Raw genomic sequence first — 16,464 nt, forward strand, 5'->3', positions numbered from 1 at the left:
GGCTGTTCGAACTCGGGAGGGGAAAATGGCGTCTGAGGAAGGGCTCAGAGCTCGCTCAGGAGGGGGCCCGGGTGACTTGACCCCGGGGTGTCAGGCCGGTCACGGGGAGAATCTCCCAGGCACCCGAGGGCTCCGTGAGCGGGTGGCGAAGGCAGAATGAGAACTGCTGGCTGGGAGCGACAGCCAGACACGTTCCAGCTGGAAATAAGGCCAATCTAGTTAACCGGGCGGGTGATTAGCCGCAGGAACAAGCTCCCCAGGAAGGTGCTGGATCTTTGCAGGACCCCACAGCCAGACTGGCTGCTGTTCAGAAAGCTGCTGCCGCCCCTCAGGGCCCGGGGGGGTTGCTGATACTTGGGCTTTGCAGGGTGTTTCCAGGAGAAGGAGAAATCGAAGCCACGAGTCACGTCTGTTCTTGGTTGCGATCCTGTGTCTGTACAACGAACGCCCACCCAGGTCTGCTGCCCGGACCGCAGTGGAGACGGACAATAGTGGGCAGTTTCCTTGCTCAGACATCCCTCGCGTGCCTCTCCAGCCGGATCTGTGCCCAAGAAGCTGTCCCTTTGCTTCCCGCTCGGGGTCACGCTGCTCCCCATTGCTTTTCTCCCTTTCTCCTGGATCTTCTGCGCTAAACACCCACAGACCCATCAGCCCAAACCTCAGCTGCTGCCTGTGCAACCAGGGGAACTACCTGCCTTTAATTTTAGCTCTTGCCTCGGTCTGTGGCCCAGTGCCCCGGACAGTGGCTTCTGTAGAATCCTGCTATCTCACTCCATGAAGGGGCTTAATTGCTCCTTCCATTTAGCCTCTGACTGTAGGATCTTCTCCATGTCGATATCTGTCAGTGTGCGAGGGGGAGCTAATGCTGCAAAGCCTCATGGGACAGCTGCATGATTCTGCAGAGGAGAGAAATAGCCCCTCTGGCTCTGTGTTTTCTGAGATTTGCAGGTGGAGGGAGAGTGAGAGATGTTATTAATAAAGACACTGGGACAGGCTGCTCCAGCTCGTGCAAACCTGTTTAATTCCTACCCGGGCTGCAGGGCGCAGAGTCTCCCGGCGCAGGGAGATACAGGTGCCGGAGCTTGTAGCCACCTGCCGGCCCCGCCCGTTACAGATGGGGAGATAATGACCCAGCTCTCAGCATGCTGAGCCGGGGAAAGGAGACATCCCCACAGCTGCCTTGCCCTAGACACCCGGCAGCCCCGTTACAGCACCGGCGGGGGGGGGGGAGCCCTGGGAGTGGGGCTGCATTTACACGGCTGTAGGGACATGCAGGGAACTCGGAGCTGGTCGCTGGAGATCCCCGTGTTAACACTGTGCGTGTAGAGAGCACCAGCCACTCAGCACCTAACAAACAACCCTTCATCCTCCACACCCAGAGGGAAGGTCCCCATTTCACAGAGGGGAAACTGAGGCACGGAACAGTGATGTGATCAGCACAAAGGTTCACAGAATTACACTGCAGGAGATGGGGACAGAACCCAGGCGTCCTGGCTCCCAGCCCACCCGCTCTGACCACTAGACCCTGCTCCCCTCCCAGAGCTGGGGACAGAACCCAGGCGCCCTGTGATTTACTTTTTGCAGACAGCTCCGGGCCCTGTGTTAGTAGCTGTGGGATGTGGCAGGTCACAGGAATTAGTCAGCAGAAGCTTTCGATTGTGCAGAGAAGCAGCGTTTGTGGGACTTGCCGCCGGGGGGGGACAGGATGGGAGACCCCACAGGGGCCCGGCTACTTTCGTCTCTGGGTTTTACTCGGGTTACTCGTCCCCTTCCCCCACTGGCGCCTGGATGTTAGCAAATCGGCCACGCCGGTGACGGCTCTCAGCCCCTCCCCGATGGTGCTGACAAGGTCTGACAGAAAGTTGGTCTTGCTGGCGGAGCTGATTTCCCGCCGGAGGCCCGAGATCTCGTCCTCCATCAGCCTGGCTTTCTCCGCGAAGCCCTTCTGAATCATGGCCTCCTGCTCCTTCAGCTTGCTCTGCAGCGCCCGCTCCGCCTCCTGCCGGGCACTGGCCAGCTCCTCCGCCACCTTGGCCTCCAGCTGCTTCACGTTCTCCTGGTGGCTGCGCTCCTGGTCCTTCAGCAGCTGCTCCGTCTGCAGCCGCTTCTCCTCTGCCGCCTTCCGCTGCTGCTCCAGCATCTCAGCCTTCTGCTTCTCCTCTTTGGGGGGGAAAGAAAGGGGGAAATAGAGGCACAACCCCTCCCCCAACCGCCTGGAGCAGCCTCCGGGCACCACACAAACCCGCACCCCCGACTCGGTTGGCATGAGACAGGGGCGGATAACTAGGGAGCCAGCCCGACACCAGCATCTCAGCATGGGACCCACCTACCCACGGCTCGAAGGGCAGTTTGGATGGGGCCCCACAGAGCCCTGGGGAAAGGGGAAGTGGGGGGCATTCAGAGCACCTGGCATGGGAGGAGGGGCAGGGGGTTGCGGGGAGTCTCTAAAATAAAAGGGGCTGGGAGGGGGCACCTGGGGAGTTTGCTGCAGGGGTGGGGGATGCAGGGAGCTCCTGGTGGGTGCAATGAGTTTGGCCGACAGACGCTCTGCAGCGTGTGACCCTGGGATTATTTGCAGCCTGCATGGCCATAGCACCCACGAGCCCCAGTCCCGGCTCAGGGCCCCAGGGTGCCAGGTGCTGCACAGACACGCTGCAGCGATGGAAACTGGTTCTGCTGCAAAGCAAAGGGGGCAGGGGCTTGTTTGTGGGGTCTCACCGGCCACGTGCTTCTCCGCCTCAGTCAGCAGGTTGTCGGCCTTCAGCACGGCCTCCGCCTCGGCCTTCTTACTGGCCAGGAACTGCTCCAGAGCCTCCTCCGCCTGGGACCAGAGATGGCGAAGTGCTGGGTTATTCACCCAATCAATATGCTAATAAGCCCCCTCCTTTCTCAGGGGAGCAGGCCTCACTTTACTCCACCTCGGGGCAAAATGTTCCCCCCATGAAGCCAGAGGATCGTAGCTGGGTCGGGTGGAGTGAGGGGAGCAGAGCTGCAGCACAGGGGCTGATCCCTCCTCTCTGCGGCCTCATCCTCTCGGGGGAGGAAAATCGGCACTTTTGTGGGGGCTTCCCGACATTGCGCCAGAGCCCGGGGGAGAAAGCAAGCGACCGGGTCGAGAGGAGCTGCCTGCCCGCAAGGCCGACGCTGTCACCCGCTGGGGAATGTGGGGTGTTTCTCTATGAGATCTGCTCTCGTTCAAACAGGAATCACTTCGGGGACGTCCTACGCCCTGTGCTGTGCAGGAGGTCGGACCCGCTGATCACAGGGTCCCTCGTGGGCTGAGAATCGATGAACCTATGATGCATGTGGCGTCATTTCACCCTGGGCCCCGTTGCTGTTCATACAGGGCCTGATCTGAAGCCCAGTCAATGGAAAGATCCGGACTGGGCCCAGGCAGAGCAGGACGGGATCCTGGGGGGGATTCACCCACAGCACCATCCTGCTCGGAAAAGTAGCTGTGATGGAATAGGGACTGTCTGTGTGGTTGTTAGGTGAGAGCAGGGACTGTCTGTGTGCTTGGTAGGCAGGGACAGGTATGCAGCTGTAACATGAGCCTGGCTGGGGGAGGGGAGGTCTCACCTCTGGCTGTAGCTAGACAAAGGGAGGGGGGAAGTGGAATCAGTCTTCGGTTGGGAGCTGGGAGGTGGGTTTCAGGGGATCCTAGGCTGGGATCCAAGCACCCTGAACCCCCCAGAAAGGCCAGATTGAGGGGTCCTGGCTCTGAACCCAAGCTGGGCTGTATCCTGTGTTCCTGTTGTTCAATAAACCTTCTGTTTTACTCGCTGGCTGAGAGTCACTGTGAGACCAGGAAGAGGGGTGCAGGGCCGGACTCCCCCACACTCCGTGACAGCAGCTCCATGACCGAGGGCCTTTGTGGGACTTTTCCAGCTCCACAAACTCCCCACATGAGATCAGGGTCCAGCTGGGGCATCGCCAGGGGCCACAGTGACTCTGCAGGTCACGGTCAGACCCCGGTTACCCCACGGCCTTTCCCTGCCGTTGCCCCTCTGCTTTGTCCTCAGCGAAGCGGGGAAGCCTGACTCGGCCGCTGGGGTTTAGGCACCAGCCCTGCGGGCGAGGGACGAGCCGGAGCGGAATCCGGCTCCTCCTCCCGGAGCTGCGCTGGCTCCTGTAGCTGCCAGGCCGAGCCGGGGGGGCTAATTTCAGACACTCACCTTGACCCCTTTGTTGGGCTTGGCCCGGTAATTCTCCACCACCTGGTTCTGGTCCCTGTCGTAGGCCTGGTACCCGCCGGGCTGGGAGTAAATCCCGGCGCTGAGTTTCTGCTGCATGGCGGCCGAGAGCTCCTCCAGCAGGACGCGGCAGGTCTGCTCCGAAACGGCCTCGTTTTCTGCTAGGACGTTTGCGTATCGCTCCGTGATCCCGGCCTGGGCATGGAAAGGGAGAAACCCCGTCGCAGAGCAATGGCTGGGGCTGGATTGCGCTGCCCTCCTGCCTCCCCTGGCTGACGCCTGCGCCCGACTGTGGGTCACTGGCCACGCGGGGAACGGGAGAGCCGAAGGCTCACTGGCCACTCGGGGGATCAGCGGGTCAAAGGGTCACTGGCCACTCGGGGGAACAGAGGCTAATGATTCACTGGCCAATCGGGGGTTAGGAGGGTCACAGATTCATTGATCAATCAGGTCACCGGGGGATTGGTCGGTCCCCGGAGCAGGGACCAGGTCTCGGTCGAGTTTCCGTACAGCGCCTGGCACAAAGGGGCCCTGACCCACCACTGGTGCCCAGGGGCTCCCCGCAGTGCAGATCCGTCCCAGCAACGCTCTCCTTGCTGCTGGGCCCGGCCCGGGACGCCCCCACCTACCACCAGCTGCTTCTGGAAGCCCTGCTCCTCGTCCTTGAAGGAGCGCTGCATGAAGAGCCGCAGGGCGTCCCCCTCGCACGTCCCGTGCGCCGCCGAGAGCTCGCCCAGCTCCGCCGGCAGCCGCAGCCCCCCCATCCCGGCCGCGTAGTGAGCCAGCGCCTCCCTGAGGGCCGCCTCGTTCTCGATGGCAGCCATGGCGGTCACCGCGTTGTCCAGGCAGGGCACCTGCCCGCTGCGGATGGTGCCCACGTAGCTCTGCACTAAGGCGCCGAACCCTGGGCGAGGGAAGGGGGAGGGTTAAGAGCTGGGGGAGGGGACTGTACATTTGTACAGCACCTGGCACCCCGGGGACTCCGCTGGGGAGCGTGTCCCAGATTCTCCTTTGCGCCGACCCCCAGGGGATAGGGGTTATTCCAGTAGCAGACACAGAGCTCCTGCTTTTAGCTCTGCAGACCCCGGTCCAACGGGGCTCGTCTGGGATTCGAACTGTCAGAGGCTCGGAGCGAGCGTCCTCTGAGCAGAGCCAGGGCTCCGTAGCCGGGCCCAGGACGAGCTCCTCTCCACAGCAGGTCGGCCCGGGGCGAGAGGCACCCGTCAGCGTGGCCTCTCTGCAGAGCTGGGACCGGGCCGGGGCCGTTTAACCGGCAGCTTGCCAAGGCAGGGGAGCGTCGGCATCTGGCCGAATCTGAAGCCGAGTGTCTCAAGGATCCCTGAATGCAGGAGAGCCCCCAGTTTCCATCTCTGCACAAGGCCAGGTGCAACCCACGGCAGCGTGTGTTACCGGTGCCCCCCACGCCCATCCCCAGGGGATCCGAGCGGTCACAGCCTGCTAGGGGACCCTCCTCTCCCTGGCTCCAGGGCTAACAGCTGCTGCTTGGGAGGGTTCTGCTTTCACCCCGGCGTGCTGGCACCAGACAGGGGCAAAGGGAGAGAGACCAAGGACCCAGGGGATCTCCCAGAGTCACAGACGGTTCGATTCTCCAACACCTGCTAAATGCTCTCTGAAAATAGCCCCCGCATGCGGGGGAAATTCCCCCCTGCTCGGGGCTGGGTTTCTCTCGGCCACAGAGGGCAGATCGGCCGGCAGAGCCATCGGCCTGCGTCTCCCCTGAGCAGCCGCGGGGCTGACGTACTTCGCCCGTTGACCGGAATCCCTCCTTTGACCGTCTTGACGTTCGAGCACTGGAAGACGTAGTCGCAGAACCGGCGGGTCTGCTCCAGGAACTGCGGGTCCAGGGCGCTGGTGGGCAGCGAATCCAGCTGGCCCATGTCCTGCCGCGACGCCGGCTGGACAAACACGAAGCACTTGCGGGTGGGGAAGAAATTGCGGATGCACTGCCGCGGCAGGTTGTAGTCCATCACCTTCTTGCTGCTGCCTGGAGAGCCAAGGAGAAGCAGGAGGCTACACCCAGCACTGGGCTAATAATGGACTTTGGGGTCGTTGGCAGCTTCCAAATGTCAGGGGAAAATTTGGCTGAGGTCAGGTGGAAAATGAGAAGTTCTGGCAAATTGAAAAGCTGAAAAAAGCCTACTTTGGGGCCAAAGGAAACGTGGTGTTTTCATCCCGGCCGTCTTTAAACACGTCTGGAGTTGGGACGTGGAATAAAGTCAAATGGACATTTTGGAACCAAACGTTATTTAAAACCAAAAGAAAAAAAATCCAATTTTTTTGGATTTTTTTATTATTTAATTTACCCTCAGCAGAACAAGTCAACAAACCCAACCAGACCCTGCAAAATGGCGCCTTAATCTGCAGGTTTCTGCAAACCCAAACCCAAATGGTCGGCTGTGACCACACACCTCTTCCAACCGCCGCTCAGAGCTCGGGGGTGCCCGGCGCCCTGGAGACGCGAGACCTGCGCGTTATCCCGCGGTCGTGGCAGAGCTCGGAGGTCGGCAACGTAGCGTTAGGGTTTGGGTTCGCATGGGTAGGATCTGTCGAGTTGGGATGAGGCTTCCTGTGGGTAGGCCACTGAGTTAGGGTTAAGGTTCCTACGAAGGGGGTTTCCTGCTCTTGGGTTCTTGTTCATATGGGTCGGCCACTTGGGATTAGCGTGAGGGTTCCTATGGGTAAGGCCCATAGAATTAGGTTTAGGGTTTCGTATGAAAAGGGTTCCCCGCCTTTGGGATAGGGGAACTATGGGGACGGATCCCCACCCTAGGGGTCCAGTTCCTATGGGTGGGCTCTTTAGAGTAAGGGTTAGTGCTCCTGTGGGTGGATCTCCCCTCCGTAGGGTTAGGGTTTCTGTGGGTGCATCTCCCCTCCGTAGGGTTAGGGTTTCTGTGGGTGCATATCCCCGCCGTAGGGTTCCTGTGGGTGGATCTCCCCTCCGTAGGGTTAGTGCTCCTGTGAGTGGATCTCCCAGCAAGTTAAAGAAGTCTGGGCTGGATGAATGGACGGTAAGGTGGATAGAAAACTGGCTAGATGGTCGGGCCCAACGGGTAGTGATAAATGGTTCCATGTCTAGTTGGCAGCCGGGATCAAGTGGAGTGCCCCAAGGGTCGGTGCTGGGGCCGGTTTTGTTCAATATCTTCATTAACGATCTGGAGGATGGTGTGGACTGCACCCTCAGCAAGTTTGCAGATGACACTAAACTGGGAGGAGTGGTTGATAAGCTGGAGGGCAGGGACAGGATACAGAGGGACCTAGACAAATTAGAGGATTGGGCCAAAAGAAATATGATGAGGTTCAACAAGGACAAGTGCAGAGTCCTGCACTTGGGACGGCAGAATCCCATGCACTGCTACAGACTAGGGACCGAATGGCTGGGCAGCAGTTCTGCGGAAAAGGACCTAGGGGTTACGGTGGACGAAAAGCTGAATATGAGTCAGCAGTGTGCCCTTGTTGCCAAGAAGGCTAATGGCATTTTGGGCTGTATAAGTAGGGGCATTTCCAGCAGATCGAGGGATGTGATCAGTCCCCTCTACTCAGCACTGGTGAGGCCTCATTTGGAGTACTGTGTCCAGTTTTGGGCCCCAGACTACAAGGAGGATGTGGAAAAATTGGAGAGAGTCCAGCGGAGAGCAACAAAAATGCTTAGGGGGCTGGAGCACATGACTTATGAGGAGAGGCTGAGGGAACTGGGATTGTTTAGCCTGCAGAAGAGAAGAATGAGGGGGGATTTGATAGCTGCTTTCAACTACCTGAAAGGGGGTGTCATAAACAGTTAGTTAAGGGTTATGGTTTTTGTCTACCTGTAAAGGGTTAACAAGCAGTACCTGTGGACACCTGACCAGAGGACCAATGAGGGACAAGATATTTTCAAATCCCTGTGGAGGGAAGTTTTTTTTCCTGTTCTTTGTTTTTTAGAGAGTCTCTCTTGGGAAATAAGAGAGTCCAGACATCTTAATCAAGTCCTCCCAGGTTTCTGCAATAAATTCTTCTATTCAAGCTAGTGAGTATTAGCAAGGAACTAGTATTCTTATACTTTTATTTCTGTATTTGCAATTCTGTGTTTTGCTATAGAATTTTCTTTAAGTCTGTACTGTTATTGCTTTTACTGAAGCCTGGTCTACACTGGGCGTTTAAATCGGTTTTAGGAGCGTAAAACCGATTTAACGCCACAACCTTCCACACTAGGAGGCACCTTATATCGATTTTAATGGCTCTTTAAACCGGTTTCTGTACTCCTCCCTAACGAGAGGAGTAACGCTAGTATCGGTATTACCATATCGGATTAGGGTTAGTGTGGACGCTGATCGACGGTATTGGCCTCCGGGAGCTATCCCACAGTGCACCACTGACCGCTCTGGACCGCAATCTGAACTCGGATGCAGTGGTCAGGTAGACAGGAAAAGCCCTGCGAACTTTTGAATATTTCCTGTTTGCCCAGCGTGGAGCTCCGATCAGCACGGGTGGCGATGCAGTCCGAAATCAAAATAAAAAAAGAGCTCCCGCATGGACCATGCGGATGTGATCGCTGTAAGGGCAGGCAAATCCGTTCTATCAGCGCTCCGTTACAGAAGATGAAATTCAGAATCATTTTTAAAAATCCTCGAGACAGACGCCATAGCAGGGACTCAGCGCACTGCAGCGTGACAAGCGTAACGGAAAGCCAAAGAATCAAATGGACGCTCATGGACTGGAGGACTGAAGCTATCCCACAGTTCCTGCAGCCTCCGAAAAGTATTTGCATTCTTGGCTGAGCTCCAAATGCTTCTAGGGTCAAACACAGTGTCCGCGGTGGGTCAGGGCATAGCTTGGCAATCTACTCACCCCCCCACCCACCCCCAGAAGCGAAAGGGAAAACAATCCTCTGACTCTTTTACATGTCACCCTATCTTTACTGAATGCTGCAGATAGATGCGATGCTGCAGCCGTCAACACCAACATCCTCCCCCCCCCCCGCCATGGGTGGCTGATGGTACAAAAGGACTGGTAACCATCCTCGTCATCAGCCTATTGGCACATGGGGCAGTAACCATGCTGACTAGCATCCGTCAGGTCAATCAAGGGCGCCTGGCCCTAATTTTTTCTGGTAGATGGTGCAATATGGCTGGTAACCATCCTCATCATAGCAACAGGGGGCTGAGCTCCATCAGCCCCCACCCTTCATGTGTAAAGAAAAGATTCAGTTGCCCCTGGACTAGCAGTGGGATGGTGGGCTTCTCTCCTACACACTGCTTAATGTCCTGTCTGGACTATCATAGCAGCTGGAGGCTGCCTTCCACTCATTTCTCACTAACAAGTCACCATGTCTTATTCCTGCATTCTTTATTACTTCATCACACAAGTGGGGGGACAATGCTACGGTAGCCAAGAAAGGCTGGGGGAAGAACGGAATCAACAGGTGGGGTTGTTACAGGAGCACCCCCTGTGAATAGCATACAGATCATAATTTCTGCAGGCTCTGACACAGAGCAGCTGTGCTCTCTGGTTCTATGATACAGTGGTTCTCTAGTACACTTGCCTATATTCTAGGCAGGACTGATTCTATTTTTAGATACCAAAAAGGAGGGATTGACTCAGGGAGTCATTCCCAATTTTGGCTTTTGCGCCCCTGGCTGATCAGCCAGGGGCACTTATGACAGCAGCAAATGGTACAAAAGGACTGGTAGCCATGATCATCTTAGTTCCAATTTATGGAAGGGTGGATGATGCAATATGGCTAGTAACCATCTCTGCTGTCATGCAAAAGCAAAAGCATGCTTCTGTGTAGCGCTGCTGAATCGCCTCTGTGAGTGGCATCTAGTACACATATGGTGACAGTCACAAAAGGCAAAACAAGCTCCATGATTGCCATGCTATGGCATCTGCCAGGGCAATCCAGGGGAAAAAGGCACGAAATGCTTGTCTGCCGTTGCTTTCCCAGAGGAAGGAGTGACTGACGACATTTACCAGAACCACCCGCGACAATGATTTTTGCCCCATCAGGCACTGGGATCTCAACCCGGAAGTTCCAAGGGGCGAGGGAGGCTGCGGGAACTATGGGATAGCTAGGGAATAGCTACCCACAGTGCAACGCTCCAGAAACCGACGCTAGCCTCGGACTGCGGACGCACACCACCGAATTAATGTGCTTAGTGTGGCCGCGCGCACTCGATTTTATAAAATCTGTTTTACAAAACCGGTTTATGCAAATTCGGAATAGTCCCGTAGTGTAGACGTACCCTGAGGAAGAAAGGAGGGGGAATTCTCTCCAGAGATTGATAAGTTTAGACCCTGTATATTGTTCCATCTTGGTTACAGAGACAGTGACTTTCTTTTATTCTTTAATAAAATCTTTTCTGTAAAGGGCTTGGTTAATCTTTCCTTGGGTGGATTCTCAGGGAAAGGGGAGGGGGAGGTATCTCTCTGTAGTTAGATCCCGGTATCTCTCCTAGGAAAAGGGAGGGGGGAGGAAGCAGGGGGGAATGGTTTATTTCTCCTGGGTGTAAGAACTCCATGGATTTGGGGCTCTTGGGATCCCCAAGGATTTTGGGGAAGGACTGTGTCCCAATCCACGTACCTGATTGGGTGGTGGCAGCTTTTACCAGATCTAAACTAGGATTTTTAGTTTAGAGGGAAACCAGGGCAGGTCCCCATTTTGGAACCCAACAGCTCTAAGTGGGGGTGAGACCTATGACAGGGGGTTCCAAAGAGGATGGATCTAGACTGTTCTCAGTGGTAGAAGATGACAGAACAAGGAGTAATGGTCTCAAGTTGCAGAGGGGGAGGTTTAGGTTGGACATTAGGAAAAACTTTTTCACTAGTAGGGTGGTGAGGAACTGGAATGGGTTACCTAGGGAGGTGGTGGAATATCCTTCCTTAGAGGTCTTTAAGGTCAGGCTTGACAAAGCCCTGGCTGGGATGATTTAGTTGGGGTTGGTCCTGCTTTGAGCAGGGGGTTGGACTAGATACCTCCTGAGGTCCCTTCCAACCCTGAGATTCTATGATTCTATGATTCCCCTCCGTAGATTTCCTGTGGGTGGATCTCCCCTCCATAGGGTTAGGGTTCCTGTGGGTGCATCTCCCCTCTGTAGGGTTTCTGTGGGTAGGGCCACTTGCAGCTAGGATTCGGGATCCTATTGGGTCGGGCTCCCCGCTCTGGGGCTAGGGTACCTATGGGTCGGTCAGTTTGAGTAGGTTTAGGGTTCCTATGGGTTATGCCACTTAGACTTAGAATTAGGGTTCCTATGAATGGGGCTCTCTTCCCTGGGGTTAGGGTTTGGATGGGTTATGCCTCTTAGGGTTAGGGTTAGGGATCCTATGAGGAGCCCACTTGGAGTTAGGGATCGGGTTAGGGTTAGAGTTAGGGATCAGGTTCGTCTTACTAGGCCTCCCCGCCTTTGGGTTGGGGTTACTCTCGGTAGTGCTCTTGCAGTCAGGGTTAGGGATCCTATGAGCAGGGCCCCCCGCCCTAGATTTAGGGTTTCTATGGTTAAGCCACTTGGCGTCAGGGTTAGGATTCTTATGGGTAGCACCTAGAGTTCGTGTTTTGGTTCACATGGGTAGGACAGATCGAGCTGGGATTAGGCCACTTAGAATGAGGGTTAGGGTTGGGTTTAGGGTTACGGTTAGAGCTAGGGGTTAGGATTGGGGTTAGGGGTTAGGGTTAGGATTAGGATTGGGGTTAGGGGTCAGGGTTAGGGGTCAGGGTTCCTAGGAATAACGCTCCTCGCTCTTGGGTTCGGGTTTCGTTTGGACCTGGCCAAGGAACGTTCCCAGCTGCGAGGGCCGAGAAGGGCCGTTCTGATCACGTTGCCCTATCGTGTCCCCTGGCGCCCCCCCAATCCCCCGTCTGTCTGTCTGTCTCCACCCGTGTCTCTTACACCGTCGGCTCATGGGGGCAGGGCCTGTATCTTTGCTCTGTTTGTGCAGCCCTGGGCTCCTGGGCCACAACTGGGCCTGACCTCAGTGGCAGGGGCGGGACGCCGGGGTAGATGGGCCCATGGGCCTGATCTCGGGGGCGGGGAGGAGGCAGGATACCAGGGGTGATGGGCCCCTCCTGCACACAGCTGACCCCAGCTCACCTTTCCTCAGGGCCAGCGCGTGCTCCAGATACTCGTCCTCCGCCACCAGCTGCCCCTCGATCCTCAGCTCCAGCGTGAAATCCCGCACGGCCCAGACGAAGCTGGGGAAGAAGCGGATGAACTCGGTGTCCTCCTCCGCGTCGTCCCCTCCCTGCGCCTTCACCTTGATGTGCTCCGTCAGCTCCGCCACGAAGCTGGGCCGGGGGCTGAGGCCTCAAACTGGGGCCAGGCCTGGGGGCTACCAGCCGATGTGGGACTGAATGGGGGGAGCCCAGCCCCAAATCCCCATGGGCCACCCCCCAGGAGCCCCAGCGCTAGGCCCCCCCAGGGACCACCCCCCAGGAGCCCCGGCCCCACATCCCCCAGGGGCCACCCCCCAGCACCCCCAGCCCCACGTCCCCCATGGCCACCCCCATAGCCCCCAGCCCCACATCCCCCAGGGACCATTCCCCAGGAGCCCCGGCCCCACGTCCCCCATGGCCACCCCCATAGCCCCCAGCCCCACGTCCCCCAGGGACCATTCCCCAGGAGCCCCGGTCCCACATCCCCCAGGGGCCACCCCCCAGCACCCCCAGCCCCACATCCCCCAGGGGCCACCCCCCAGCACCCCCAGCCCCACGTCCCCCATGGCCACCCCACGGCGAGGATACTGCAGCTGCTCCATGGCGTACTGGTCGATGGTCCCTTTGCTGTTGTAGACCAGGGTGCTGCTGAGCAGCACGGCCAGCGCGAAGATCCACACGTCGTTCTTGGTGTCGCCCTGGGCAGCGAGGGGGGGTTGGAGCTGAAGCACGAGCCGGGTGCCCAGCACAGGGCGAGCGGGGGCTGCTCCGGGGCCGAGTGCACCAGCCGCCCCTGCTAGCACCGGCCTGATCCCCAACGGGGGTCTGCAGTGGGAGCAGGGAGGGGACCTCCCCTCTGGCCTGGCCGGAAGGCGACACGCTGGACGTGTGCCCAGTTCTGGGGCCGGCCACCCCCACGCCCAGTTCTGGGGCCGGCCACCCCCACGCCCAGCTCTGGGGCCGGCCACCCCCACGCCCACTGCTGGGGCTGGCCACCCCCGCGCCCACTTCTGGGGCTGGCCACCCCCACGCCCGGTTCTGGGCCCGGCCACCCCCACGCCCAGCTCTGGGGCTGGCCACCCCCACGCCCGCTTCTGGGGCCGGCCACCCCCACGCCCACTGCTGGGGTCGGCCACCCCCACGCCCAGTTCTGGGGCCGGCCACCCCCACGCCCGGTTCTGGGCCCAGCCATCCCTGCTGGCTGGTGACACATTGGGGAGGGGCCGGAGCAGATCCCCAAGAATGATTCGAGGGTTCGAAGCCCTGGCCCAGAGCGAGCGAGCGAGGCCAGGACTCCCGCTGCTCAGCTGGGCCCAGGGCAGGATCTGGGGCACCGCGATCCCCGTCTCTCCGTCCGTCCGTCTGTGGGGAGCAGAGATTTGCTCAGGGCTTCGAGTGCGGGGCGGGGGGGGGGGCGGGTGAGCCAGCGGCTGGGAGGTGACATGCGGCAAATTCAGCCGGGGAATCGGGCTCCAGTTTTGCCCGGGGAGGGGAACGAACCCTGGGAGCCGCCGGCCCAGGGGCTCGTGGGATTCTCCGTCCCCGGCAGTGTTGGAATCCCGGGCCCAGCAGCCTCCCACAGGCTCCCCGCCGGTAAGTCACAGCGGGGCCGCCCCTGGCTCTTTATGTTACGTAAGAACGTTTCCGTAAAACGATGGGGTCGTCCGTCACTTTTTTCTGTACTGTCCATACGAATAATTTCCCACAGTTGGCAACCCCCCGGAACCCCCCTCAGCTCAGCCGAGACTGGATACACAGGTGGGGGGAGCGGGACACCCTCACATCAGCACCTGCCCCCCCGCCAGGCTCCAGGTCTGAGCTTGGGCGGTGGAGCAGGGCAGCGGGGGAGGACGGGGACCCCCACTTGGGAGGAGACACCTGGCTGCTCCACCTGCCCCCCTGCCGCCCCTGCCTGGCTGCCCCAGCCCCTCGGCAGGCAGTGGGTGGGAGGTCCCGGCACGGCACCCCCTTGAGTACCGCACCCCAGGCCGGGACCCAGCCGCCCACCCCTTAGACCCGACCTGGGGCCAGGCTAGACGGTCACAGGGTCCCTCTGGCCTTGGGGGGGGTCTCAGAATCGGCCCCTTCCCCCAGCCCCCCCTCACCTTCTCCACGTCGCCCAGCCCCTCGGTGTCCAGCAGCACCAGGGTGTGGCCGGCCCGGCGCGGGTGGGGCAGGCACCACATCCAGATGCCCTTGGTGTGCGACTGCACCGTGGAGCCCAGCGAGAACCCTGGGGAGAGAGGAGACGGGTAGAGACCCAGCGTCCGGCCGCACCTGCCCCCCTCGCTCCCGGCTCCAGCCCCGGGCCCACGGGAAGGGGGCTGGGAACCTCTCACCTCTCTGCTTCCCGGCCAAGGAGTTCATGAGATAAGACTTGCCGGTGCGGTACAGCCCCACGATGGCCACCACCACCACGGGCTGGGCCACGCCGCCCAGGATCCCCAGTGCCTCCTCCGTCACCTCCAGCTGCCCGTCGGCGCCGTTCCCCACCAGGCACACGGGCCCCTCCATGGCCACGGGCTGAAGAGAGGGAGCGGCACAGAGCCCTGCACAAAGGACAGGAGGGCGTCAACAGCTGGTGTCCCAGGTGCTCTGCCCCAGAGGCGCACGCAAAGGGACCATGTAGCCACAGAAACGACAAGGAGTTAAAGACTAACAGATGTATTCAGGCTTAAGCTTTTGTGGGCAGAAAGCCCCCTCCACAGTCCCTGTGCTTCCTCCCTATGGCTGGGGGGATCCCGGAGCCTGGGGGCGAGGCCAGAGCGATCCCAGAGCACTGCAATGGAGCAGGCAAACCACACGCTGCCCCAGCAGCAGGGAGATGACAACCCCCCGGCAGGGCCCTGATCCGCTTGGGTTTCACACAGCCGGGGAGGGGGGCTGGGTTCCCTCTCCATTTCCTGACGGCCCCCCTACCCCACGTGTGCCAGCCAGGCCTGCTGCTTCAACTGGCCTGCCAGGACCTCCCTGGGGGGGCGGGTGAGAGCTCTGTGCCCTGACAGGCCCTATCCATAGCTCGGGGAGGGGAGTGGGGGCTGGGAGCCAGGACTCCTGGGTTCTCTCCCAGGCTCTGGGAGGGGAGTGGGGACTGGTGGTTAGAGCAGGGGGGGGGCTGGGAGCCAGGATTCCTGGGTTCTCTCCCCAGCTCTGGGAGGGGAGTGGGGTCTAGTGGTTAGAGCTGGGAGCCAGGACTCCTGGGTTCTCTTCCCAGCTCTGGGAGGGGAGTGGGGGCTGGTGGTTAGAGCAGGGGGGGTTGGGAGCCAGGATGCCTGGGTTCTCTCCCCGGGTCTGGGAGTGGAGTGGAGTCTGGTATGATATGTCCCACAGGGGGGGTCTCTTACCAGGGGCTGGTTGCTCAGCGTTGAAGCTGGCTGAATTCAGCGCAGGGGGGAGCAGCGTCTTTCCTGCTCCGTCACAAGCCCCAGTCAGTCTGGAAAGTGAGAGGAGAAGTCCCAGGACCCCAGAGCCCAGCTCAGCCGCTGCCTGACACTCTGCTCCTCCTCCAGCCGGGGCGGGACCTAGGAGCAGGACTCCTGGGTTCTCTCCCCAGCTCTGGGAGGGGAGTGGGGGCTGGTGGGCTAGAGCAGGGGGGGCAGGGAGCCAGGACTCCTGGGTTCTCTCCCCGGGTCTGGGAGTGGAGTGGAGTCTGGTGGTTATAGCAGGGGGCTGGGGGCTAGGACTCCTGGGTTCTCTCCCCAGCTCTGGGAGGGGAGTGGGGGCTGGTGGTTAGAGATGGGGGGGGGGCTGGGAGCCAGGATTCCTGGGTTCTCTCTCCGGCTCTGGGAGGGGAGTTGGGGCTAAGGAGGCGGGGGCTGGGAGCCAGGACTCCTGGGTTCTCTCCCTCGCTAGCTGGGGTGGGGGGGTGCTTGGTGAGTTAGAGCAGGGGGTAGTGACCCCCCCGCAGCACTGGGCGCCCGGCCCTGCCCTGCAGCTGCCGACCCACATGACATCCTGGGGCGGGGGACGAGCCGGGTCTGGCAACTCCAGTTCCTGAACGTGTCAGACTCAGATGGAAACCGAAAATGACCGGAGCCTTTCCCAACACAGGGCTGATTCTGGGAAACCCGGGGCGGGGGGGGGAGTCTGTCCAAACTGGGGGCCCCGGCTGAGCCTGCAGCCGCCCAG

General features: G+C 59.7%; 2 protein-coding genes across 2 annotated transcripts in view; one reads left to right on the top strand and one right to left on the bottom strand.

The window, feature by feature from the left end:
- The window catches only part of LOC123351454 (guanylate-binding protein 1-like), a 292,158-nt gene that overhangs the window by 234,553 nt on the left and 41,141 nt on the right, over positions 1 to 16,464 (top strand). The gene's annotated exons all lie outside the window — the stretch shown is intronic.
- Positions 999 to 15,881, bottom strand: LOC123351458 (guanylate-binding protein 1-like). Its single transcript, XM_044990817.1, has 10 exons — positions 15,681 to 15,881; positions 14,676 to 14,885; positions 14,442 to 14,569; positions 12,925 to 13,034; positions 12,275 to 12,468; positions 5,956 to 6,198; positions 4,823 to 5,097; positions 4,176 to 4,388; positions 2,719 to 2,821; positions 999 to 2,160 (listed from the first exon to the last, which is right to left on the bottom strand). Exons 2-10 carry the CDS (start codon positions 14,848 to 14,850, stop codon positions 1,730 to 1,732), a joined length of 1,872 nt encoding a protein of 623 aa, XP_044846752.1. The 5' UTR covers positions 14,851 to 14,885; positions 15,681 to 15,881; the 3' UTR covers positions 999 to 1,729.

The sequence above is a fragment of the Mauremys mutica genome, chromosome 17, assembly GCF_020497125.1.
Source record: "Mauremys mutica isolate MM-2020 ecotype Southern chromosome 17, ASM2049712v1, whole genome shotgun sequence".
Classification (NCBI taxonomy): Eukaryota; Metazoa; Chordata; order Testudines; family Geoemydidae; genus Mauremys; species Mauremys mutica.

Coding starts and splice junctions, on each gene's coding strand:
- LOC123351458 (XM_044990817.1), bottom strand. CDS start 14,850: ATGGAGGGGCCCGTGTGCCTGGTGGGGAACGGCGCCGACGGGCAGCTG. Junction 13,035..14,441: donor GGCTGGGCGACGTGGAGAAG/GTGAGGGGGGGC, acceptor CTCGCTGCCCAG/GGCGACACCAAGAACGACGT. Junction 5,098..5,955: donor GATTCCGGTCAACGGGCGAA/GTACGTCAGCCC, acceptor TCCCTCGCCCAG/GGTTCGGCGCCTTAGTGCAG.